At 46.8% G+C, this 26,931-nt stretch overlaps 3 protein-coding genes across 4 annotated transcripts in view; 2 read left to right on the forward strand and 1 right to left on the reverse strand.

Annotated features, from left to right (window-relative positions):
• iqgap2 (IQ motif containing GTPase activating protein 2) overlaps positions 1-5,450 on the forward strand; it is a 47,564-nt gene extending 42,114 nt beyond the window's left edge. The window contains exons 31-38 of the mRNA XM_076997673.1: positions 211-313; positions 530-671; positions 1,966-2,053; positions 2,621-2,833; positions 3,253-3,413; positions 3,492-3,632; positions 4,447-4,555; positions 4,749-5,450. Coding sequence (XP_076853788.1) covers positions 211-313; positions 530-671; positions 1,966-2,053; positions 2,621-2,833; positions 3,253-3,413; positions 3,492-3,632; positions 4,447-4,555; positions 4,749-4,862 — 1,071 coding nt within the window. The 3' untranslated portion in view covers positions 4,863-5,450. The remainder of the gene's footprint in view (positions 1-210; positions 314-529; positions 672-1,965; positions 2,054-2,620; positions 2,834-3,252; positions 3,414-3,491; positions 3,633-4,446; positions 4,556-4,748) is intronic.
• A 143-nt stretch (positions 5,451-5,593) lies between these two features.
• f2r (coagulation factor II (thrombin) receptor) lies at positions 5,594-7,618 on the forward strand. The gene is made up of 2 exons (XM_076997674.1): positions 5,594-5,798; positions 5,962-7,618. Exons 1-2 carry the CDS (start codon positions 5,726-5,728, stop codon positions 7,119-7,121), a joined length of 1,233 nt encoding a protein of 410 aa, XP_076853789.1. The 5' UTR covers positions 5,594-5,725; the 3' UTR covers positions 7,122-7,618.
• A 572-nt stretch (positions 7,619-8,190) lies between these two features.
• On the reverse strand, positions 8,191-25,328 carry ssbp2a (single stranded DNA binding protein 2a). Of its 2 annotated transcripts, none has more exons than XM_076997678.1 (17): positions 25,118-25,328; positions 19,371-19,443; positions 17,926-17,987; positions 17,740-17,824; positions 12,283-12,363; positions 10,974-11,030; positions 10,397-10,475; positions 10,235-10,305; positions 10,059-10,120; positions 9,808-9,856; positions 9,658-9,693; positions 9,499-9,550; positions 9,235-9,305; positions 8,921-8,999; positions 8,708-8,736; positions 8,498-8,596; positions 8,191-8,356 (listed from the first exon to the last, which is right to left on the reverse strand). In XM_076997678.1, exons 1-17 carry the CDS (start codon positions 25,171-25,173, stop codon positions 8,327-8,329), a joined length of 1,071 nt encoding a protein of 356 aa, XP_076853793.1. In that variant the 5' UTR covers positions 25,174-25,328; the 3' UTR covers positions 8,191-8,326. The 2 variants fall into 2 exon arrangements, with proteins under 2 accessions (XP_076853793.1, XP_076853792.1); XM_076997677.1 differs by having other exon boundaries at positions 10,974-11,033.
• Positions 25,329-26,931: the final 1,603 nt, after the last annotated feature.

The raw sequence follows: 26,931 nt of genomic DNA on the forward strand, positions 1-26,931 counted from the left end.
TGACCTCTTAAACTCGAGGCTTATTATTTAGTTATAATTTTTAAAGCATATTGTTTCAGTAATATGATATTCAGTAATTACATTGAAACTCATATGAAAGGTATCTAGTGGCAAGAATATGGACAGGTCATTGGTGTGTGAGGGGTTCATCTGTTAATCTGTTGCTGAGATCAAAGTATCTGAAGTGTTGTGCTCCTCTTTGTCCCACAGCTTGTCCTGGAGCATAAGGAGGCCATCGCTCCAGATCACAGCGATCTTCTGCACGAGCTCTTGGAGGACCTGGGCGAAGTTCCTGATGTGGAGTCACTGCTTGGTAAAATATATCCACTACACAGCTGTCTTCAAATGTCCTGGTAATGGTGGCCCTGACGAAGGGTCTAATAATTGTTTGTAATGGCAAACAGACTCAGGAAAAGATTTGTGGATGTCAGAAGGATTTAAGGCTCAGTAATATTTCGCTAGAGAACAGCTGCAGTGCTGAGCAGCAGGAGACGTTCACACGGACCCTCCGACTCTTTCCCGTACCCAGGTGAAGGGGCCGTGGACCCCAACGACCCCAACAAAGACAGCACCCTGAGCCAGCTGGCCAAAACGGAGATCTCGCTCACGTTGACCAACAAGTTTGAGCTGAAGGACGGGGACGACAAGGACTTGAAAGGACTGATAACGAAGTAAGACACACTGGCATTGCTGAAATACACTCTGCTCTTAACCTGTAAGCAACACGACATTCATTCGACAGCAGTACTGATGAAACCTATTTCATAATGTCCAGAAATTTTTGATGCGAAGATTCGATACAATGACTGTGGTGCAGAGATATGTCTTCACATATACAGTCACTGTCATTTACAGACAGTGTTTATTTCCTATTCCACTATCTCTTCTCCTCCATAGTAGGAAGTGGTACACAGACTGCTGTTATCTCTTCCACTGCTGAAATGGAACTTTTCTGACGTTTTGAGCTCGGTTGAACTGGATGTGAGTCACGCAACACGTCCATCTCATGCTGGCAGACATGTGGATGTCAGTGTACGGTGTTCGGAAGAAAATGTCTTAACTTTTTGTGCCTGATGAATTTATGACACAGGGCAAGTTCTGACTTTGTTGGATTTTTGCTCGGGAAATTTAGATTCAAGAATTCCTATGAATCTGCCTCGTGCAAGATTTACATGCAGATGTGAGAAAGTGTTCCTGTTAATCAAGCATTGGTGTAGACTTACCGAACCCCTTCCCCCGCCGTATCTAAAGAAGACCCACAACCCCATACACCCCTTTTTTTTCTCCTTGACCTGATGGTCACCTGTCCCACCGTCCCATCTGGCAGAGAGACGGACCCCAGCTGCACGTCCTCTCTCCGGCCGTTGCGGCTCCTCTGGGGAGGAAGCAGGAAGACCGGGTCGGCCTCTGGTCCACGCTGCTCCAGACGGAGCAGGAGCTTTGGCGTCACACCTCATTGTCTTACTGCAAACACACTACTCGGTTTCCGCTGGTCTCACACGCGCAGCCAAAACTCCAGATCCATAACCAGAGGAGAACGCGTGGTGGAGGGAGGACTCGTGTTTGTTATACCACGGAGCTGCACTAGTGTTACAATGAGCCCTTTGAACGGATGGATTGTGGAATTAAGCCTCTCCACAGGTTGTTAAGGGGCATTGGCTCCATTTATGTATATTGTGATGTTTCCTCTTGTCTCTGAGTAGCAGGTCTATGATGCTCATGCCTGTAGCACTTGGGTCTCGAGGCCATATGCTCCTTGTAGAACAATAAAACCTCATCACACTTCAAATACAGATCTGTATAGTGTTCACAAACACTATTAAATTAGTGTTCATTTAAACCTCCAACTGCTTTACATGATGAAGTTTTTGTACTATCAAGCAGACAATGAAAAATATGGTGGCATTTGTAATAATGAATTCCTATATATGTAAATGCCCTATTCTCTTTTCTGTCCCTTTAAAGGACAAAGAAGCTGATAGTGGATGTGGTGAGAATCCAGCCAGGAGAAACTCTGACTGATATCCTAGAGACTCCGGCTTCCGCCCTGCAGGTAATGCTTGAACTCTCTCTCTCCGTTTATCTCCCTGTCCTGTCCCGTGTCGAGGTAAAAACAGAGATAGTGAGAGCTGCATCAAATTTTTAGCGGACCGGCCGCCTTACAGTGGGACCGTGCTTAAGGTCAGTGCAGCTGTTAAACAATACACAAGCTCATTTACATATTTACATATTCAGTTTATACTGCGACTTTCCCATCACTGTGAATTAATATATTTTATCTTATTCTTTACATCTGTTTGTGTCCTTTTTAATCTTTGTAAACTCTTAGTCGTATTTATGTAAAGATGTTTTAAGAGAATGTCAGGGTGTGCTATACAGATGCGCTTACCTTGCTTGGTCCTGGATTATTTTAAATTGAACTAGCTAATGTTACCATAGTTATATATTACTTATTTATACATGGAAGATTTGCGTTTCTTCACTTTTTGAAGAATAGTCAAACATCTGTGCTTGGGCATCAGACCTTGCAGTCTCCGAAAACGCAATTTTGCGGGCAGTTCTGGTGCAGCGAGCACCAGCAGGCCTCACGTGCCCGACCTGTGTGCGTCGTGTGTGGCAGGAGGACGACCACACTAGGATGGTGGAGTGGCAGGTGGCGCAGGACGCCACGGCCCCCGAAGGGCTGAAGAGCAGCCAGGGCACGCAGGAGGACCGGCAGCTGCCCCTGGAGCAGAAGAAACGCAAGATCCTACGAAACCTGCGCACCCTGGAGCAGGCTGGCCTGGTCAGCTCGGCCACCAAGCACCAGGAGCTCATCAACGACATCTCCAGGGTAGGACTCGCCTATGTTCCGTGGAACCAGGCTACTCCGTCGTAGAGTCTCTCTTCGGAGATTTTGCCGTGTGCCGCAATCGATCGGTTTTGGTTTTACCTTCAGCTTTTTGGTGCAAAAATTCTTTTAAAGTGACATTTTTTGCAGTCACCGGTGTAAGAGCTTCAAATCAACACTATGAAGGTGCAGCTGTCTTCAGTGATAACAAAAAAGCATGCTGTTCTGTCAAAGCTCATTAAAAAAGCAGATAAATTGTCAACATTCAAATGGTAGCATAATTGTGTCTGTAGGTCAAAGAGAAGATTTTTGTTTTGAGCAAGAAATAACCGACATTTTATTGCAACAGGTCAACAATGCGGCAACTCCTAAGACACGAATGGGTTAATACACAGTAAATCACCCTTCTGTTTAAATTATAGGACATTCGCTACCAGAGACGCTACAGGCAAAGGAGGAAAGCTGAATTGGTGAAACTCCAACAGACTCTCAGTGCCCTCAACTCCAAGACAGCCTTCTATCAGGACCAGATCAACTACTACGACACCTACATCAAAACCTGCCTCGACAACCTCAATAGAAAGTGAGTCGCCAAATATTGTGGCTCCCTTATAAATTCCCCTTATTCGCTAGAAAGCCGCTGACCACGGTTTCTTCACAGGAATACTCGGAGGTCCATCAAACTGAATCAAAAGGGAGAGAAGGAAAGCAAGAAGTCCAAGCAGCAGTCTGTGAAGTACACAGCCGCTCGGCTGCACGAGAAAGGAGTCGTTCTAGAGATCGAGGGTCTTCAGACCAATCAGTGCGTCCCTTCACAACTTTACCGGCATAAAACTTCCCACTATTTTTGTTTACATTCATTTATTGTGTGATAAGTTCCACTTAGTTCAAAAACAAATGTGATTAATTGCTATGTTTTTGTTAGATGAGTTTGCTTACTGGAGCATTTACGTATGCTTGGACCACAGTTTTTTTACCATAGCAAGATGAGCTCAGATAAATCCTGCCAATCCTCTTCCCATTTGTCATTTTGTCCAGCTACTTACAATAATATCCTGGAATATTCTAGAAAGTCACTGCCCCATGTACTGGTCCAATTCAAGGATAATAAAGGCCATCATTAACATTTATTATCACGCTTACTCAGTTTCCTCACTCTGCATCCAAGTGGGATTCTTATGAAGTGAACATCATAGACTGTGCCCAGAATAGTTGGCACTTATTCCCTTTGGTATGAAATGAGTGCTGGGTCAGTGATTTGGGTGTGAGACCGGAAGGAAGGTAGCTCGTTTTGAGAAGATAGCTATCCTGTTTTGAAATTTCCAATGGAGCTTTCCAAGTGCACAGCTAGTCTGGCATGCAGATCACTGATAAGGAGACATGACATGCTCTAGTGAAAACCGAGGGAGGGACCCAAAACAGAATGGCCTAATTAAACATTCATCTGTTTATTGTAGTAGGATAGAATAACATAATGACACATTGGACTTTGGTGTTTTAGTTGAAAATTCTTATAAATATCTTTGTTTTTTTGCGAGACAATAGCTGGATATTATTTCCCCTTACTATCTGTCCTCTAGTTTGCCCAATGATTGTTCTTTTTGTTTTGTTTCTAGATTGAAAAATGTCATGTTCGACATCTCGCCCTGTGAGGAAGTTGGAGACTTTGAGATAAAGGCCAAGTTTATGGGAGTGGAGATGGAAAAAGTCCAGCTTCATTTCCAGGTTCTGCTCTCTGTGTCCAGCACTCAACACCATATACGTCCCATAACCATCAAACACGTCACACTTTTATATAGGAGGCATTGATAACAAAAACAAAAAAGCCCTTAGTTCCTGGAAACATCTATTATGTTCTTGCGTTGTTTAGAGTCCGGTGTTTCACTGACTAATCTGATGCTTTTTATTTCGTTTTCAGGACTTGCTGCAGCTTCAGTATGAAGGAGTCGCCGTCATGAAAATGTTTGACAAGGCTAAAGTTAATGTCAACCTCCTCATTTTCCTACTGAACAAGAAGTTTTATGGAAAGTGAACTCCTCTACTGCTGGAGAAATTTGATGGGATGACAGCCTGTATACTTTAGAAATGTATGAAACTGGAAACTTGTGATACTGAGTATTTAATTATGAAATTGCAATGCATACCACACGTTTTAAATGGCTGTACAGCTATAGGATATATATTACTCTGGTTTGTGTTGATTTGAAGTGTAATCAGATTTTAACAAAAGTCCAGCACAGAATTTTCAGTGAAGGGTATATACCTGGAAGTCTGTTTTATGCTTTTTCCACACAATAATTGTACATGAATTCTATTTTTAAATGGTAATGTAATTGAAGTGTATATTTTATATCTAGGTAATGCTGTATGTGAAACACTTGTATGTCATCTGTTGGGAACACAAGACTTTTAAATGAATGTCCCAGTGTACTACTGACTCGTACTTCTAAAAAAAGAAAGAGCCAAAAGTACGCCCGAGATAAGATCTGGTGCCTTCATAAGTGATCTATCGATGTGAATATTTGAACCAGGTGGGCATTTGGGAGAGGTTTCAAAATGATGTACTGGCATTATAATAACTTGAAGGATCTCAGAATTAAATAAAGGATCACAAAATGTCTTCCCCCGTAAACGCACGTCTTATTCATTAATTCATTCATTCGGTCACGACATTACAGCACGCACCATGAAGGACATGGGGCTAAAGCGCCATTAGTTTGTGACTAAAGTGTGCTAGTTGAGGTCCACGTGTGGGCGGTCACATCCGATCACAGTGGATCTACCCATGAGCGCGCGTGCTGTAGAACAGTGATCAGTGTGAGCTCGCGCGCAGCGTGTGATCCAGCGACCTACGGCGCTTTTAACCACTTTCACTGTCAGCAATTTCATTTGGTCATGATTGTTTGTAGGTTTTGTTTTGTGGGAATTATGGCTTTGGCTGCTTCAGCAGCTATGGTACCAAACAACGGTAAGTTTACATACACACACGCACACATAAAGACAGAATATTAAAATGTATGTAAATGATAACGGTAACCAATTAATAAATCCAATATATATAAATCCAATTACAATTAATTGAAATTGCATCCATTTTATTTTAAAAACACTCCTGATGTTTCCTTACGCAGATACCCAGCACTTTGTGCGGACGTTTTCGGGTTTTTTCGTCCCAGTCACAGACGAGCCCATAGATTTCTTGGACGTGCAGGAAGGCAGTGGATCGGGCTTCTACGAGCCCAAGAAGGAACACCACCCCCCTGTGGTCAGAAAACGCTACTACGTCTCCAAAGAGGCCTCGCAGTTTCTAACGGGACGTCTGATGACCGTTTTCGTACCCACGGTGTACACGTTTGTGTTCATCATTAGTGCTCCTCTAAACGCCTTTGCCCTCGTCATGTTCGTTCGTCGGGTGCGACCAAAGAAGCCGGCGGCGATATACATGCTGAATCTGGCCTGCGCCGACCTGCTTTTCGTGCTGCTGCTCCCCTTTCGGATTGCCTACCACTACAATGGGAATAACTGGACATACGGAGCCGGCTTGTGTCGTGTGGTCACCTCGGCCTTCTACTGCAACATGTACTGCTCCGTGCTACTGATGATGTGCATAAGCGTGGACCGCTTCGTGGCCGTCGTCTATCCGATGGACGCACTCACCTGGCGCAGTCCCCGAACCGCCGCAGTGGTGTGCGCCGCGATGTGGCTCCTCTCCGTCGGCGGTGTCGTCCCTTTGCTTATTTCTGAACAGACGGTTCGCTTGCCCGACTTGGGCATAAACACCTGTCACGACGTGCAGGACACCGATTTCAGAGCCTACTATGTCTACTTTTTCCCCATATTCAGCGCGCTGTTCTTCTTTATTCCCTTAATTTTTACCGCAGTCTGCTACGTGCGAATCATCCAGGCGCTTTGCGCAGCCAACGTGGAAAACCGCGCAAAGAAGACCCGCGCGGTTTTCATGGCGGCCACGGTGTTCGCCGCCTTCGTGATCTGTTTCACTCCCACCAACATCATCCTCCTGTCGCATTACGTGAGGTTCGTGAACAAGCACAGCGAGGAGTCGTACGCCGCCTACCTGATTTCAATGTGCCTGGGCAGCGTCAGCTGTTGCCTGGACCCTCTCATTTACTACTTCGGTTCGTCCCAGTGCCAGAAGCAAGTGGTCGCTTATCTGAGGTGTCGGTCGGCCACGGAGGTCGAGCGTTTAGAGTCGAGCAACAGCACCAGGTCGAGCAAGCTGGAGACCTTTAAAAGCAACGTGAGCAGTCAGTACAGAAAGCTGATAGCGTGAGCCTGTCACCTGGGAGTTCACCCAGCGAAGGTTACTGTATCCACCTTGTGTGATGGGTACGTTCATTGCACTTATTTCTCAATAAAAGTGCCTTTTACTCCCAGTAGAAAATTTATACCCAACTTGGAATGCCATAGTGATCTAATGTTAGACCACCGTCTCGAGCTCTGTCTCCATATTTGAACTACATCCGTCCTGTCAAAACGACATCTCACAGCATTCCTTTTATTATAAAGTCAGGCAATTCCTCTTATCCTGAATGCCAACACACACCAGATATTACATTTGTACATGCTTGCACGTTGTACATCTTATATTTACTAATGCATGCTACCCAACATGGCCAGCGGGCTGGTCCACGAAATGACGTATGCAAATGTATATAATCCCCAAAAACATACAATGAATTTGCTACCTGTGTCTGTCAATCCCTGTGTATATGTACCATGTAAAAAATGTTTTGTTTAAGGAAATGTGTAAATCATAATAAAATGTATAAAAATCAAAACTGTATCAGTGGAGAAATGTATACAACTTGAAAATTACATCTTTTAAAAACTGGGAAAATTTGCTTTTTTAATATTAGTTATTCCTCTCCGTCAGTCAGTACAATCCATGTCAGTTAAAAAAAAGTGTACGTGCCCGCACTCTCAGCCATCCAACAGCCACAGCTCAGCATTAAAGATACTACAGAGGGGCAAAACTGCCCCTTAGTCAGGCTGAGACCCTTTAATTTCCTCTACCCAATGCTTCATATTAATACCCTCTTCATTATAGGAGAATGGGGCTGGCCCAAACTCCACAGACCACAGCAGAATCACCCCAGGGTTCATGACATAGCGTGCAACACCAAGCCATATGAATCATGTCACAGAGACTCACGAACAGCACGAGTGGTTTAGCTGAAACCCTGCCAGCGATTCCTTTGGACCTCCTTCACGCTTCGCGCCTTTGAGCAATGGAGCGACGGACACAGATAAGGCTAATCCCATAAATCAATCTCCTCCTGGTGGGCTGTCCGTGTTTAGTGATGGGTTGTCCGGGTTTGGTCTCGGATGAAGAGTCGTGGGGGGGGGGGGGGAGGGGTTTCAGTTCCAGCAGGAAACGAGGGGCCGCTTGCAGGACGCCGTCTCGCTGGGGGACAGTGGGGATGCGTCCCCCGCGTGAAGGTCCATGCAGACGCGCCGTCCATTCTCCTTCCAGCTTCACACGCTCATCGTCATGTTTGGGGAGTACTGTAGAGAAGAAGAACCGTATGTGGTGGAAAAACAAGGATGGCCTTGCCAGTTGATTATCAGCCAGCTCATTATCACAGGTGGGGTTTTCTTTTGGGGGGGGGGCTCAAAATGACAAACGTGTGAGGTGTGATGACATACACTCTCGTTCTGAAAGGGGTGGAGGAAGTTCCCGCCCATCTCTCCATCGTCCCTCGGTGTGCTGGGCTGGTTGTTCATAACGAGGTTCCCGGGAGAGCTCTGGAGAACGCGTGGAAAGATGAAGACACCTTTCGTTGCGACATTAAAACATCCTCAGTCGTCTCCGTGCGGAATGGCAGCCTTTCAAGGCTCTGCCGGTGCCTCTCTTACCTTGGGGAGGCTGTCGATGTCTCCTGATGCTGCCGAGACAGACAGAGAGAAGAAAGCTTGAAGCTTTTGCATTTATCAGGGTCAAAGGCATGAGTGGATGGGAGACAGGCAGAGACATGCTGCAGTGGCATATTACAAACAGCAGGTCCGGCGGTTCCTGGCCCGGGCCGACCCACGTCAGGCGCCGTGATGCGCCAGTGGTTTTGGCCGTACCTAAAGAACCATTGAGTGGGTGAGGCTCCATTCCCGCTACGCCGCCCATGGTGCCGTCCGTGCACTGACCAACAGGAAACTGGAAGACCACAAAACACCTGAGCAAGGGAATCTCCACACTCCAAGGCTACGCTCTGCATATTTGATCTAAATGTGTTTTTCTCTTTTTAACCCATGGCCCGTTTACCTCTGTTGTCAGCCTCACACAGAGGCTGGCCAGCAGAAAATCTTGGCATTATGGTGAGAAAATCACATTTGAATGAAATACAGAACTACTGCTAGAAGTATTATGCAAACTGGTGGGCGTATCTTACGTTTGGCCTGTTTCCATTGGAGGGGACCGAATTCAACACGCTGTACAAATTGTCCCCGGAGTTGGTCGACTCTGGGATGAAACAGATTCAGGTCACATAACACACATACATAATAATGTGAGTCTCTTCAAATCTACTGTATGTGCAATATATTCGGACATGCTTGCAGTCTGCCCATCAGTATTCTGAAGGCTTTGTTCAGAGTAAGGGTTTACACGCTTGATCTGGGGCAGGAAGGGCTCGTTTTACTGGGCCACTGTTTACCTGCTGGACTGGGCATCACCGGCGTGCCTGGCGGGCCGGTGCCTACTGGGCCCTGTGGACACACGGCCGAGGCTTAGACAGGCCTGCCATGTCAATGTACATAATCTACATCGCTTCTCTTCAGCGGACCAGACCTCGTGATGGCAAGGGACCACCTACCGTGTAACTGCCTGGAGAGGAGGAGGAGTATGGTATCTTTGAACAGAGAGAGAGAGTGTTAAAGGATGTTTGGATTGGTTATGAAACTGCTTTTTGCGACGGTCAATAACCGTGAAAAGCTGGTGCGAGTTTCCGCTCTGGCACACTCACCGAGTTCGTGTTCGGGGGGTTTGGCCAGGGCCTCCCTCCGCCCGGGCCCCTGCACGCACAACAGATGACAAACTGAAGCCTGGCTCACATACGGACACTGAGCCTCCAATGAGCACAGACAAGAGAGGGTGGGGCAAGATAAGGACTGGGGAGGGGCAGAGGGGCCCGGGGCAGAGGGGCCCGGGGCAGAGGGGCCCGGGGCAGTGCTGTGCGGGAAGCGGGCCGGAAGTACGTCTCCCAGGCAAACTTACATTCCAGGCATTCCCGCTCCCATTAAGGAATGCACGGGAGGCCTCATTCCACCAGCAAAGTTCTGTAAAGAATTTCATTAATTAATTCACCATCAGCTAATCAACTGTGAATCTCACAGGAACACACACACACACTTGAGGCACTGAGAGTATACGGGGTATAATTAGCTACAAACCTGTGGGCCGAGAGGAACCATGCCTCTAGGGGGCGTCATCCTCTGCAGTGGGCCGTTCATGATCGGGTGGCCTGGGGAAGGGAAGATGTCTTTGTGAAGAAGCGTGGCACGTGTGAAATGAAACGGCAGAGCTGGGTTGGTGTCCTGAGGTAGCCGTCTCACCTGGCTGTCTTGCGGGATCCATCCCGCTCAGCAGTGCCTGGTTGCCAGGGCCCATCGGCTGGTTGCCAGGGCCCATCGCCTGGTGCAACAGAAACGTAATTAAAAGGTCACAGTCACCTTGGTCGAGGTTCGGCCCGAATTTGCCGCATGAAATTATAGCGTCGTTTTGTCAGCCCACGAGGGCATAAGGACGTAAACTGTTGCAGACTAGCAGCAAAAATCCAATTTGTATACGCTATGACTGCACGTATGAGTCGACTGTTAATCATTACTGTAAAGTATTTGCGTTGCCAATATCACTGAAGGCAGGACTGCGTGAGAAAATCCTCAAAAACGACCTCTGCTTTTGTCTGCTGTGAGCATCCCGGCCAAAGGCCCCCATTCCAGGGTGGAGCGCTGTGGGTGTTGTGGTGATTCACAGCATCCACATGTAAATGCTTTTGGCTGAGATGCAGGGCAGTTTGCTTAAACATGTCACACCTCAAAATTGCTAGAGTATTATTATTATTATTATTATTATTATTATTATTATTATTATTATATGTGCGACCTTAATGTGTAAATATACAGAAAGTACCTGATTGGGTATTCTGAGAGGAACTCTGGGGCCGCCAGTGCAACGTGGGGACATGAACTGCTGTAGAAACACACACACAAACTACTGAAAGCAGACTAGAACATTCCTCCACTCCATAAGGCTGATGTTGACTAGACCCAGTGAAAAACGGCGGGAACAGCGCATGCTTGACCGCACGCGCGTAACTCTAATAGGCTTCCACTGGTGTCATATTTCGGTCACGTGCTCCTTTAAGTGCGCCGTCCTTTCAAAGAATGGAAGAAATTCCCAACAGGCGAAGCAGACGACAGGGCTGCTCAGAGTAGCGCCACCAGAGGGCGCTGCAGGATCTACTTTCATCTATTGACTATGCAAATTAGTTTTGATCAAGCAGCATGTTTGTCGACGTCATCGCCAAATAACCTCCTTCACACTGCGCAGATATGAGAAAGTAAAGTATACTATTTATGGTCTGACTGTACACGGATAAAAGATCAATATATCGCGGTAGCATGATATATCAACGGTGCAGGTTCATCGTAAAATGGTCTTGAAATTACAGTGTAGATTTTCGAAGGTAGATTACTGCCATTTGCAACATCTGTATTCAAATTTGCCTCTGAAATATGTCCAACTCTGGCAGTACAGATTGCTGAATGATGCCATCAACTTTTTATAGTGGCCAATTCCCATTTACCACAGAAGCAACATGCTAGTTTTTCATCATGCAGGAGTCTATTTTAGGACATCTGGTGTAGTCCCACCTTACAGACACCTAGCAATAATTCAGGTACCTAAGCAGTTTCTTGGAAGGTTCGAACTGATTGGCTGCGTGGGGCATGTGAGGGAGAGTCAGGCTGGATCGGAGCTTTACCGCAGCCGACCCGAAGAATGAGAGCGAGGCCCGTCACTTCTCATTAGGGGCACAGCGGAACAGCTCGGAATTCAGCCACTGACAAAAAAATCAATCTGTTTATGCTCTGCTCTCCCGGCAGATCTCCACAAACTCCTGAATGATGAACTCCAGAGTATTATTCTTGGCACAAGCGCAGGAGAGGAACCTGAGCAGGGAGAAAAGTGGAGACCCACTTCACCAGTTCCTGGTAGAACACAATAACACTGCGATTCCAGCTCTCTCTTTTTGGAGAAACAAGTGTGTAAGGAGATTTACTGCCACTGTTGTGGAAATAAACCACAACTTTTGTGTTAGTGGATATGAAATGGAGTGCATGTTTGTTTTCAACTTTGAACGGCAAGGATTTGATTTCCAGAATGACTGGCTTTGTAAACGTATTTATGTATGCATGTGTGTGTGTGTGTGTGTGTGTACCTGAAAGAATCCTGGAGGCACAGGCAGGCCTTCTCCAGGAGGGAGATTCCCACTTGCAGGGCTGGGTACTGCTGTTGCACTCTGGAAAGCAAGCGCACAAGCACACACACACACACACACACACACACACACACACGTCTGAGACACTACATAAGAAATGACACTCCTATCAAGTGTGGTTAATGGTAATGGAATCTTTCAACATTCTGGGCACCTACGTCTCTGAGCAGAACCAGCTACAGCATCATTTGTGCTATCACAATACAAGCAGTTGAGCAACGCGCACACAAACACAGCAGGACGGGACGGGACCGGTCGGGACGGGTCGGGACAGTTGGGACAGGAGGGAACGGGTCGGGACAGGACGGGTCGGGACAGGATGGGACGGGTGGAAATCCGAAGCAAGGTACACAGAGTAGCAACACGACTCGCGCCTCCTGGCAAACTCATTTTGTTCGCTGAATAATTAAGGGTGCTGCTGTTGAGGCACTAGGGTTTCACGCGTGGGTTTCACCTTTCTGCCCACTCCAAACGGGAGTGAGGCTGGACTGGTCTCCCCCGTCGCTCCTACACGTATCTGAGCGTTAAGTGCTTGGTATTCACCCAAGGACATTTTCATGTCCGTATCGATTGGTCATGGTCTTACTGAGCCTAACACTCCGGAGGCTCCACACTTGTGCGGTTCCCTCCTGGGCAGCGGGACGGTGGTGACAGCGCTGGGTCTGTACTGGACATTGGACTTGAAATTAAAGCATGAATATTGAAGTAAAAATGGCAGCTTGTTAAGCTGTCGTGAGTATTTACATTCTCGTTGTACATATCTGTGCTTAATCCTCTCATTTTAGATGATGGTGTTTGGATTGGTCGGGATAGGTGGGAATGGTTTGGGATTGGTCGGGGATAGGTGGGGATGGTTAGGGATTGGTCGGGATAGGTGGGGATGTTTAGGGATTGGTTGAGACAGGTCGAGACAGGTTGGGATTGGTTGGGATAGGTGGGGATGGTTAGGGATTGGTCGGGATAGGTGGGGATGGGTAGGGACTGGTCGGGATAGGTGGGGATGGTTAGGGATTGGTTGAGACAGGTCGAGACAGGTTGGGATTGGTTGGGATAGGTGGGGATGGTTAGGGATTGGTCGGGATAGGTGGGGATGTTTAGGGATTGGTTGAGACAGGTCGAGACAGGTTGGGATTGGTTGGGATAGGTGGGGATGGTTAGGGATTGGTCGGGATAGGTGGGGATGGGTAGGGATTGGTCGGGATAGGTGGGGATGGTTAGAGATTAGTTGAGACAGGTCGAGACAGGTTGGGATTGGTTGGGATAGGTGAGGATGGGTAGGGATTGGTCGGGATAGGTGGGGATGGGTAGGGATTGGTCGGGATAGGTGGGGATGTTTAGGGATTGGTTGAGACAGGTCGAGACAGGTTGGGATTGGTTGGGATAGGTCTGAATCACAGCCGCTGCTTCTGGCAGCCAAGGTGCTCTACTATAGAGTCAGGACTTATGGAATGTCTGTCCACTGTAGTGGATCTTGTCGGCATGGGAATCTTTCAGCATTAGAACAAGGTCATAGCAGCTGTTCTAACCTTCCATATAGCAGTAAGGGTCTGAGGACAGAGGGCGGTTAACATGGGTGTCTTACCCCCCTCGAAACTATGGAGACGGCATGCTCGCCAGATGCATCTGCGTGTTAGTGTTTGTTACGGAGCAGGGTTCCATACAGTCAGGTAAACAGAAAGCCTTTCAATTGTTGCTCCTGGTCAAAATACAGGATAGATATCACACACACGCACGCTCCACACGCACTCTGCACTCTCATATTCCAGTATACTCCAGCTGAGATCTGTCCGTCAGCCTCTCTTTCATTTATTTTCATTTGCCATTTCTGTATGCAGCATGTGTGCACATTTGTGTGTGTGCACGTGTGTGTGTGTGCGCACATGCACGCAAGCTAACTTTACAGCAGTGGAGGATTCCATCTCTCTAATCATTAGGGGAACGTGGCAGGAATGACAAGTGGCCTCGTCTAGACATTCCAACACCCCCCACCCCCCCCCCCCCACCCCCAGCCGCCCCCAACACCAACAAAACAGGCAGAGAACTCAAATACAGACAGAGAAACATGTCTGTGTTTTTTTAACAAACACATTACTGGCTAAAGATGAAGGAATATACTGTCAAGTATGTCAAGATACACGCGTTAATAATAATCAACCACAAAACTGTCCCATTCTTCTGTTATTTTCTTCTTCTGATTTAGAGAATATAGGAGGCTTTAGTCATTCCAACACTGTAATTGTTCATTAACTGAGATTAGCCTGGACTCAGAATGACTCTGGGATACTCAGCAGCACCACATGGACAACATGTTTCCAAATGTGCTGCTTGAATCCCCCATTTCCCCAGTTATGGTGCAGGATGAGGTGTGTCACGGAGATGACACTCCAACTGAAACCGTTACCTGCAACCATTAACTGATTTTCACATTTTCAGCTGATTAATTCTCATGGCAATATGACCTTGTGTAAAACGTATGCTGTGTGCTAGTTTTGGGGTGTGCTGGATAAACCCCAACAGTAAACACTTCAGCTTGCTAACATAGCTGGCTAACATAATGGCAGGAAATATACAAATACCACACATGCTTTTTTGCTCTCTTCCTTCCTGCATCCATCCATCCATCTGCCCATCCATCCATTTATCCATCCATCCATCCTTCCATACATCCACCCTCTTCAATGCCATTATCCCACTTCCTGTGTGAGCAACAAGGAAACGTAAAAGAAAGAGAAAAAAATGCTTTGCCAATGAACTCTATGAACAAGGTTGAACCTGCGAGGTGGGAAACGTGTGTGATTTGAGGGACGTTTTCTGCTTTCCAGCTTTCACAGGCGAACACGATTTCAACACTCCTGTGGCTCTTGTGACTGCTGTGTGAACACCCATATGCTCAGTCATACGGCATACGGAGTCTTGGTACATCAGTGGAAATACATTTCTCTCCGACATTTAAAAGGAAGAGCTTAAACATTAATCAGTATGACCCAGACATTCACAGCACATAAATCCACGTATTTGGGGAGAGATACGGCATTTGCGCTTGCTTTTATTATAAACTATGCCCAAAGTGTTCCAGACAGTGACTGACTGCAATATTCCTGGGTGACCCAGCAATGCTTTCCTGGCTGGCAGCTATCTTTTTCAAATGCTAATTCTCCCTTTCTTTGCTCTCTTAGTGTATTCATTAGGGGCTAAAAATCTTCATTAACCTGCTTGGTGGCCACACAAAATGTTACGGAACTGAGGTGCCTTGTGCTCAGGTGTGCTCAGGTGCGCTCAGGTGCACCATGGCTGTGTTCGCTCCATGTCGGGCTGAGCAGCGTAACGTGAGTGAGATATCTGTCAGGTTCCTATGGGGAGGTGCACCGGGACCAAAGGATCTCGGCCAGGTTGGACATACATCCTTAAACAGCCACAGTCGTCCCTGCTAGTCTTCTGGGACAAGCATATGGAAGTTCTTCATTTCAATCCGATTTCAATTCTTTTTTGACCTCTTGGAGTTGCCGTATGGATCATTATATATAATATACGTAGATATATTTATATATATTTTCTGTGGCATGGTTGTAGCAAAAGCATCGCAATCTGTTTTATGCTGAACCTTTTATTGTTCGTGTTTTATTGACGTATGTGCCGCATGGATGATTCATCAAGTTCATAAGAAAAAGGGGAAAAAAAGTTTTCAAATCACAGATAAACATAATGAGTTTCCGAACCACAGCTGACATTCGGACAACACAGACACATGAGAATTAGTGGATGTCTCCGCTACAGCAGTGCGGTGTGTCTGAGAAATGTGAGATAACAATAACTGAATGGTGACACCTCAGATATGGAACAACAACTCCCCCATTGATAGTGGTTACTGTCTGACAAGCCTTTTCTGGAACACACAGAGAAAGGGGAAGTAAATGTAGGATGAGTCTATGTAGTCAGCCCCCTGCTCAAACGCAAGGTGCTCGTTTGGAGAGAGAGTGATTTTTATACCTCTTGCAGCGCCATAAATGATATACGCCTGCTAAAACGAAAAAGGTAAATGATGGAAATCGATGTGCGCTGTGATTTACCAGCATGCCATTACTGCCAGCGAAAAAGTCTTCACGCCACTCTTGCTTATGAATATGACGTACAGTCGTTAAAATAATGTGTGCACCGTCATTCTGTCTGACTGATGTTTACTGCTGGCTTGACCCCGGCTGTTGCGAGCTCTGCAGTGACATCTGGAAATAATGCAGTCCTGGTCCGGCAGGGCAGGGTCTGGTGGGTTCTGGAGAACTCTTAGAGCAGGGACACATTTGAGTGACAGCGCCGACATCCACTAATGTTTCTCCATTGAGTGAATGATAATGCTTTAACCAGAAGAAACCCTGAGTGGTGATTCCTCTTTGGGAAGACCGCAGCTACAGTATGGTTACAACATTCACCGCTTTCAATTTCAGGAAACTTCTAGAGACAAAGAGCAAATATTTAAATACTACAAAACTCTTAAACTTGAAATTACAGTTTTCCTGATTGATTGACCACTTGCTATAATGTTACAGTTCCAGTCTTTGGCTACCAGTGCTTCTGAGCTGCTAGCTACTGCAGTGCTGGTGTGTTTCCAGTGTGGGTTTAATCAGTTGGCTGCACTTCGGAAAAGGCAAAGAAACGTTAACCTACTGAACTCAAACCATTTGCCATGTCTTTAATCTCCTTTAATCTCCTGCTCTCTCTCTCTTTCTCTCTCTCTCTCTCTCTCACTCCCTCCCCCCTCTCCTCTTCCTAGCAGAGATGACCACAAGAGGATGACATCACCACTTGTGTCCTTTCATAACCACTTTATCATTGCTCTAGTCTCTCTCTCTCTCTCTCTCTCTCTCTCTCTCTCTCTCTCCCACCCTCTTGTTCCTTCTCTCTTCCTCTCCCTCAGTCTCTCCCGCTCTTCTTTCTTGTTTCTTCTAGTTCCCTTCACCCTAACTCCTCTCCCTCGTTCTCTCCCTTCCTCCCTCTGTCCCTTTATCTCTCTCCCCTTTATCTCTATGTCTAACTTTCTCTCCTTCTGCCTCTATCTCACCCCTCCCTCTGACTCTCCCTCCCTCCCTCCCTCCCTCTCTTCCTCCCTCTCTCTCTCCCTCCCACCCCTGCCCTCTGTCCTCTCTCTCTTTTCCTCATTTCCTCCCTCTCCCTCTCCGTTACTCTTGCCATGATGGCATTGCAGGTAGCCAGTGGCAAGTTTCCTCGCTCACAGTAACAACAAAATCTGACCAAATAAAATAATAATATAAAATAAACACCAAGAGCTCCCGACAATTAGACTAGACTATCTAATGGTCTATCGTGGTCTCCTCGCACTCTTCGGAAGAAAACAAGCGGATGTTTGCGCGATGCTTCTACCACGAGGCGGGTCGTGTCACTCACATAGTCGTGGAAGGCTTTGGCCTCACTGGAGTGCTCGCAGGTCTCCCTTCTCTCGGGCGCCGCACAGTACAGATCCCAGAACACGCTGCAAAAGAGCGCATGCTCACCAATCGGCCGCCATCTTTACAGTACAGCCCCGCCCCCTTACACCCCCCCTCCATGCACCGCCCTGGTGGAGTGACTTACCACCACCAGGAGTGGAGGAACCCGGGTGGCTCACCCAGCGTAATGTTCTTCTCCCATCGGATCTGCCAAGAGACAGAGAGAGAGAGAGAGAGAGAGAGAGAGAGAGAGAGAGAGAGAGAGAGAGAGAGAGAGAGATGAGGGACTAGGACCTTGCCAGGGGGCACCCACACACTCCCCCATTTAACACCGGGGGCTAGTAAAGGCAGGACGATGGTTATGTTAGGTGTGAGAAAAGAAACTTGTAGCCTATCACAGCCTGTGTGGACCTGCCTACAAACCCATAAAGCCTTACTCATCATGAGTGCGACCGTCAGGTGTCCACCAAGGCCTAAAGACACACCGCGCTGCACTGATTGCTGACGTGGACACCGAGTCTCCACAGCAGGATGGCGGTGTTCTCTGCGCGGCGGCTGAAGTCACGCCGAATGACCGGCTTGTTTTTTTTGCTGGGCGGCGGGCGTGACGGGCGGCCTGCCCCTCCCTGTCGACGTCGTTTATCTGCTCGTGTTTTTGTGCTGTGCTGAGCCTCCAGGCGGGACAGGCCGTGATGACACGGTGGGGTCCGAGTCACAGCCTGCGGTGGGCGCCAGCATCGCGTGCGGAGAGCGGAGTGCCGGCCTCGCCCTCTTATCTCCGTGCTCCTCTGCTCACGCTCGCCCTGGTCATGTCGACGCTGTGCTGCAATATGATACTGCCGTTTCAGTCGCCATGTAGGAGACCAATCAGGCCACGCCAACACTGCTTCATCATCAATTTTGCCGGGGACGCGTCTGTTTCACGAGCGTGTCCTGAGTGGACGCTGCGCCGGTAAAACTGGGTGACTCTCTTCATAATACCTCAGTACTGCCAGCAGAACGTGGAGCTCCTCCGACCGTTAGCAGAGTCCTTGTAATTGTTCCTTGAAAAGTTCTTAATCCACAGTCGACTGTTCCTTAAAATACTCCCATTCCAGTTCCCATAGACTGCAACCATCGAGAAAGTGCTGACAGCCTCGCTCTGAACAGTAATTGTTCTGACACTAAAAGCAGCGTGGAGGAGACCAAAACAACATCAGTAAAAAAAACACTACTGACAGAATGTTGTTTATTAAACCTATCGAGATACCCAAGTTCACTGGACATGTGTTCCTGTCTTTGGCAATGTGAGAATGTGGGCGGAGTCACACAGCCCCACCTGTATGCATCACTCTCAGTCTCTCTCTCTCTGTCTCTCTCTGTGTCTCTCTCTCTCTCTGTGTTTGTGGCAGTGCGGCTGAGTTAAGTCCACAGTGGAGTGTGTGAGAGGAGCCAGACCCCCCCCCCCCCCAGCCCCTCCCCCTGCATCCTGCAGCCTGGGTGGGGAGCGATGCTGGCTGCCTGCTCTGAGCATCTAGGTGCTACCATGGCACATTTCTCTGTGAACGCACCTGCTAAGCCAGCGCTGTGGCATTGTTTCTGACTACCTACCTCGGAGAGGAAGGTCTGGGCTGATTTCTGAGCTCCAACGTGTAGCAGGTATTCGTATACGTAGAGGGCTAGCCTATAGGAGAGAGAGAGAGAGAGAGAGAGAGAGAGAGAGAGAGAGAGATATTAATATGAATTCACAGTATAGAGCCTAGAACCCAGAACTAAAGTTAACCATTATCAGGTGATCTTGCCAAAAGGCCTTTTTGTCCAACACTAGTTCATTTGGCTACTGGAATATGAGAAGTTAACAATACCATTCAAAATAAATGAAAGACAACTACAGCGCGCTTGTCGGTTGTGAACACAGCATTTGTGTGTCTTCCTGTTACTGCATCTCCCTGATGCCAAAGCCTCCTCGAGTGCATCTGGAGAATAACTGCAGAGCCATCATTAATTAACCGAAATCCTCATTCGTCAAGTGTTCTCAGGTAGTCTTATCTGTCTGTGATAAACTCTCAAGCTCAACATCTTCCCGGCTGACAGCCTCGAGTGAACAGGGACAGGGAGAGAGATTCATTTCCTACAAAACAATGACGGCAGCCCGTCTCTCCAGAGGCTTCCTATGTTGGAATCGAGGGCGCTGTCAAAAACTGCAGCAAGGAGCAGGTAGAAAGACAGTGAGGAAAGAGTTGATCTCACCCCTAAAATCCAGCACAGTATACGACACATGACCTGCCTAGCAGCCTTACCTATAACCATGCGGGGGCCTACCTCAGTGACACACACACACACACACACACACACACACACACACACACACACACACACACACACACACACACACACACACACGTACACACACGTACACATACACACGTACACACACCGCAAGGAGTCTGGTCAAAGAATGACTACTCACACCATTCTTACTGCCAGAAGTGGCGTGTTCATAAATAATTCTGTAATAGCTTGTAATGAGCTCGATCATATCCCTCCATCTCTCCAGGCACGGGAGCGTCTGTCTGAGCTTAATATGCATGTGGCGTGTTGACCTGAACCGAACACTTAGCCAAGTCTTGTGGAAGTGTTTCGCACACACAACGTGAACTCATCGCTATTGACTTCGCAAGCATCCGCAAGCATATATATATAAAAAAAACACGCTCATATATATATATATATATATATATATATATATATATATAATCATAAAATATATATAAAATCACAAAAAAGGATAACGAAATAGGGCAAAAATAAATGTGATGTAACCAAAGGGAAGAGTATTCATAGGAGAAGGCATTTCATGTGTGAGAGAATGGTGCAGAGACTGGAATAATGATAGCAGACTTTATGGAAACCCAGATGAAAAACAGCCCGGGTACAGGGAGGACTCTGGAAATAAGATGGGGTTGGGGGGTGTGGGTGGGGGTGCTAAACTCTCAGCAATTAATACTCCTGAGATTGTGTCAGACCTTTAAGATCCAACTGCAACGCGTCAAGCAGGGGGAGATGGAGAGAAGCAGCATGAGAAAGAGAGAAAAGGGAAAGAGAAAGTGAGAGGGAGAGAGACGGAGGGGTGGAGAGAGAGAGACGGAGAGCGAGAGAGAAAGAAAGAGGAGAAAGGAGTGACTGAACAAAACTCAAAGACTTCAAAGCAGAACAGGACCAGGAGGCGGCTTGACTGTAACATGCTTTTACCAAATAAACATTTCAGAAGGACTGGGCCACGGATTACAAGGCTAGAGAGGCGTACAGGGAAACTCTAATGCATAATAACTCTCCATGCTGGCATTCAGATGAGGAATATGTTCTTGGAGAAGCCTTCAGGCACTGGAGAATTTGGAACCGCCGTTTTTAAAGAGTAACGTAATGATGAGTTGATTGTGACCTTTGCTTTCTGCATGTTGCCTTTTTACAAGAATTAACACATTAGTTTAGAATCTGCTGCCCCCTGATATGGCTGTAGAACTACTTACCAGCCAGGAGCTCTGGAGAACATGGACACATACAAAGAAAGGAAAGAGTGGAATGGGACACGGCCGGAGTGTGAGACCATGTGACCCACTCAGGGAAAAGGGGTGTGGCTTGTAAGCCATTAAAACTCATTCCATGGAACAGAAGAAGGCTGCTTTGAAGGAAACGGGTTTCCCCGAGGTTGGCGGACTCATAGCCGGACAGCAGGAACGAACACGGAGTTACTGCACGTGCTTGAGCAGGAGAGTACAGCTCAACTTTGGCACTCGTGCATGCAAGTTTGCTCCAAAACTGTAGCAAATGCTATTTTTACCATCGTTTCTACATGCACAGTGGAGTGAAAATGCCTCCTGCAGACTGGCAGTCACACTGGTGCGCAGATTTGAATGTGGAACAGGATCACTTTCTCCTCTATAATTCCAATTTAAGCAGTGATGAGGTGGGCACACAAACACTGGGGGAGCGTTCGTAACCTCATCCTGAGGCCAGCGATGTGTCATTACAGGAGCCTCCTATCTCTTTCCCATATGACTCCTCAACGACTGTCTCATAACTCAGAAGCCAATGTTAGGGTGGGGAAGCAGAGAAATGGTGTGTGTGTGTGTGTGTGTGTGTGTGTGTGTGTGTGTGTGTGTGTGTGTGTGTGTGTGTGTGTGTGTGGTTTTAGGAGTCAGAAATGGTATAGCAGAGACACAAATGTGAGCTTTCAGGCACTCTCATGTCCAAAAAGAGACAAAGCACTAAACAATAAGAGGAAGAGACTGAGAAATATAAACAGAGAGAGAAAATAAAGGAGTTGGGAGTGACACACACACACACACACACACACACACACACACACACACACACATATATATATATATATATATATATATATATATAAAAATATAAAGAGAAGAGAGAGAGAGAGAGAGAGAGAGAGAGAGAGAGAGAGAGAGAGAGAGAGAGGGAGAGAGAGACTAATGAGGAATGTTTACTAAGAGAAGAGAGGGATGAGTGGGTAAATTCAAAAGGTGCATCAGAGTGATTGAAGACATTTACACACAGCAGGGCAAAAACTCCCTTTCACAAACGGCAAAATAAATCTGCCACCCTCATCCGCAGCACGACCACACAAACCAAACATGAACACGGCTGACAAACACAGGTGAGGCACTGGGACACACAGGTGAGGCACTGGGACACACAGGTGAGGCACTGGGACACACAGGTGAGGCACTGGGACACACAGGTGAGGCACTGGGACACACAGGTGAGGCACTGAGACACACAGGTGAGGCACTGGGACACACAGGTGAGGCACTGGGACACACAGGTGAGGCACTGAGACACACAGGTGAGGCACTGGGACACACAGGTGAGGCACTGGGACACACAGGTGAGGCACTGGGACACACAGGTGAGGCACTGAGACACACAGGTGAGGCACTGAGACACACAGGTGAGGCACTGGGACACACAGGTGAGGCACTGGGACACACAGGTGAGGGACTGGGACACACAGGTGAGGCACTGGGACACGCCATGGAAATGTGTGTCCACCTGCACTGAAGCTGAACTGTGTGCTGCTTGTCGTCATCTGTTAAAGATGTGACAGTAAGCAGAATATGTTGTGATAAAGAGTTAAGACTTGTTATTACACATTTTCCAGACATTTACATAGTAAACAGTGTACATGGAAGTACTTCATTTATATAGAAATAATACATTAACATAATACATTAATGGATCATTTACAATGGGCATATTCAATAGGGGGGGCACAAACGAAAGAGATCCAAGCACTAAACAAAAGGCTTTTAAGGGGGTGAATATGTGTGTGTGTGTGTGTGTGTGTGTGTGTGTGTGTGTGTGTGTGTGTGTGTGCGTGCGTGCGTGCGTGTGTGTGTGTGTGTTTGTGCTCTACTCATTTCCAGATAGGATCCAGTAGGATCAATGCAATACTCATTGTATGGTGCAGTATGTGTGGCCAAATACCCTACAGTAGGCGCACAGCTGCAGTGGCTTGGAATGTGCGTCAAACTGTCATAGGTTGAATTATCGTAATGGTTTCAGTAAACTTTACCCATTCATTAACATGAAGGTCACCTCAGCATTGCTCGAAAAAGACGTCGACAAGACTTCACATAATGTAACCTGCTGATCATGACACAGATGTGTCCAAGGAGAACAAACTGTCTAATTGACCATGTATAACTCTGAAACTGCCTGCCAGTGTCTGCATGTGGTCCACTCGGAGAAGATCCAACACTTTGAATGACAGCAGGATCCGGCGGCTCTGAACGTCACGCCGCGAAAGTCTCCAGCATCTCTAAACACCCACAAGCATGAATCGGATCGGAGAATGTGCTTTTATTGCTTAATCGAGTCCTTAATATCTCGTATTTCCAGTGAAAGATCAAGTTGAAAGACATTTCTTAATCTTTTGCCCATCTTTATAAAACGATAATATACCCCCAAACAAGACGATAGAATTGCCTTAACAGATATCCCTGGAGCAACACTAACTATAGTTAACTCACAATATCTAAGTGTGAAGACAAATACATGTTACTACATTTTCATTACAACTTATTATCAAAACATAAAACGTATTACGTTTCAGTCCATGTTCATCTCAACATTACTGTGCACACACCCGTTGTCTCCGAGATTAACGAGACATTTACTGCTGTTGAAGGACTATGTCTTCAATCAACCCGCCCTGGATGCTACAGTTTATAATCTCATGTTGTTAGAGTCAAATTCAGGATTATCTGCAAATAATTAATGAAGTCTATACAATTAAGAGCTTAATCAGGTCACAGATGTAGCTTTAAAAACAAATACATAACATTCAATCCAACTCACAAACAAGTCAAACCTGACTCACGTAACTTGTGAGATTCAAGGTTATGTTAATTACATTTCAGGCAAACAAAGCGCTGCAAAGGAGTCACTTAAAAAGTATGACTACGGGGTTATGAAAACTTCATATCTGGTGTTGCTCTTCCGAAACAAAAATCTTCCCGATTGCACGCTGGGTGGCAAACAAAGCCTGAAACTGTAAGAAATGTCTCATACACAGAATCCTCCGTGAAATTGAAATCTCATGCCTGACTGCTTCACCTGGCTGGAATGACACTCGGTGGGTAGGCGAGCTGGAGCAGGACGATGGATGCTCGAGAAACTTATTATAAATAGAGACGGATAAAAAAGCGCCCACACAGAAACGCACACAATAACGTACCATTAAAACCTCAAATCTTTAGCAGCAAAGCTGAGACCTACCGCACCATTTACAAAACCTGCTAATAGGCAAAATCTGGAAATGTAATTATGCTGTCATTTGAGAGGCTGAAAGCTTTTTTTGTTTAGTTGGCAGCGCAATGGGTTAACAACTTTATCGATTCTGAGCATCTTACGGACCAAGCCATATCTGTGGGTTACTGACAGATGGAGGTAACGCACCATCATCAGTAACCGTACAGTTAAACAGCTGTTGTGTACCAAGGTTATACGATTTGACGTGTTTGTCCTGTTGCCAGCAGCAGTGTAGACTTAGTCGAGCACATTAATTCCAGCCTAAGGAAGATGACAGACACGGCCGAGCAAACGAGCCTCCCCGCTGTCACAGATTTCACAGCGTCTAGTCGTAATCTGGAATATTCTCCCCGGAGCGTCGTGTCATTTATGGAGCGCGCCGTATGCGCCGGGACTGATGCCTTATCTTATACGTGCGACATTCGCGGAGGCGCCACGCTCGCACGCGTCCCACAATGGCGCGCCGGTGTTGCCCCCCCCCCCCCCCCCCCCCCCGGGTCGCCCCTGCCCCGAATAAATAAACTTACTTTTCTCTGGCTTGACTGTCCGAAGGCACGCGCATACTCCTGCTCTTGGGGTACATGCTTGCGGAGCCAAGTGACTGCCACACACACACACACACACACACAACTGTCAACCCATCACACACTCAAGCTGGATGCCGTCACCATAGCGACTCGCGCAGTCGTCTCCATCCATTGGGCGGGCCACGGTGAAGGGACACCCTCTTGCTGTGGACGTCCAGTGATCGCAACTTACTTCTTGTTATGAAGCCACGCCCTTCCAGGCATCCCGGTTTTACGCCCCCACGTGGTTTAAACGTTATTTCGCCTGTTTAAAGTAGTAACCCCTTCGGAGTTTATGTATTCTGAACGTAGCCCGTTTTCGGTCCACCTTCCCTGCTGTCAGGTACAGGCAGGTAGAGGCAACTGGTTACACAAATTCAGATTTCCTATGATGGGATATTTCTCATACATGTATGGAACAAGTGCACTAAACGTTCCAGTCGGAACTTTTAGGGCTGTTGCACTGTTAGTTTTAGTGAGAACTTGCTGTGATGTTCAAAATGACTCCAGAGACAATGCAACTTGGACAAATTAATTTGGCAGTGTTTTTAAAGAGAGCTATCTGTACGTGTTGCTTATTAGAGCAGTAACAGGGGGGGTGGGGGGCTGTGTTTGGTGATTATAAGTTTACGTGTTCTCTCCATTAAAGACCAAAACAGTGAAAAGATTCAATTAAAGATAACACAGGGGACTTTAAGGAGAGAATGATCATAATAGCCCATCTAACAGTGCATTCCATTGAAAAGTGCTCATGCCCTATTCAGTACAACAAGTCCAGTCCTGGTGATCTACTGCACAGTCTATATCCAACCCTAATCTATTCTATTAAATCAAGTCCTTCAGTAGGTTCTTAATATTACAGCCTAGTGTGCTAGGACAGGGTTGAAGCTATACTCTGTAGGACAGCAGATCGTCAGAGTCCTGTGAAGGGTAGCTCAGTCGTTTTCTCTGTTGCCCTCTCACTTTGTTGGAATCTTCTGATTTATGCTACCAGATTGAAAACGATTTAATTGGGAAAGCAACTCAGTGACAAGCTGGGTTATCTTCTTTCTTATCGCCGTAATATCCCTGTTTCATCTGCGCTGGTCTGGTCTGTCTTATTCTTTCTGTGTTTCCACGGGCTCCGTGGGCCATGTGCTTTTGTTTTGGTGTTGGTTTTGTTCTCCTGCTCATCCGAGTCGTCTTTGTAACCCATCCCAGCTGTTGTCCCCAGATGTTCCCTGTTTGTTTCCCATCGTAGATCCCTGGTCTGTGACTTGTGCTTTTGTCTGGATTGTATTTGTGCGTGTGCTTTGATCCTCGCCCTGCTGTTCTACACGGCTCTCTGTCGTGTCAGCTTCTGTATTGAGCTGTTTCTCTGACTCTTTATTCGCCTGTTTATGGTCTTCTCTTCCCTTTGTTGTTTTGTTTTCATGGCCTAATCACTATGGACTATAAAAACTACACTCGCGCTCGCAGCTGGCATCCGTGCCTCACTTTATCACATCACATGTCTTGAGTGTGTACACTGGCCTAAAACCAGAAGTCACTTTCTGTATGTGTGTACAATTTGTGTACAATACACTATTATTGCAAATCTTGCACTATTATTATGGTGGTTTACAAACTGGCAAATACAACAATTTCTGTTGTCAACTGGCTTCATATGCTGTCCCAAGAGAAATTATTGTTCTAATTATTAGATTTGTGCACGGTGCCCAGCCCCAAATGAATGACTGGACCATGACAACCCCGTGTCATCAGGTGGAGGGAATATTTACTTAAGCATGGAGTCA

This window comes from Brachyhypopomus gauderio, chromosome 3, assembly GCF_052324685.1.
Source record: "Brachyhypopomus gauderio isolate BG-103 chromosome 3, BGAUD_0.2, whole genome shotgun sequence".
Lineage (NCBI taxonomy): Eukaryota > Metazoa > Chordata > Actinopteri > Gymnotiformes > Hypopomidae > Brachyhypopomus > Brachyhypopomus gauderio.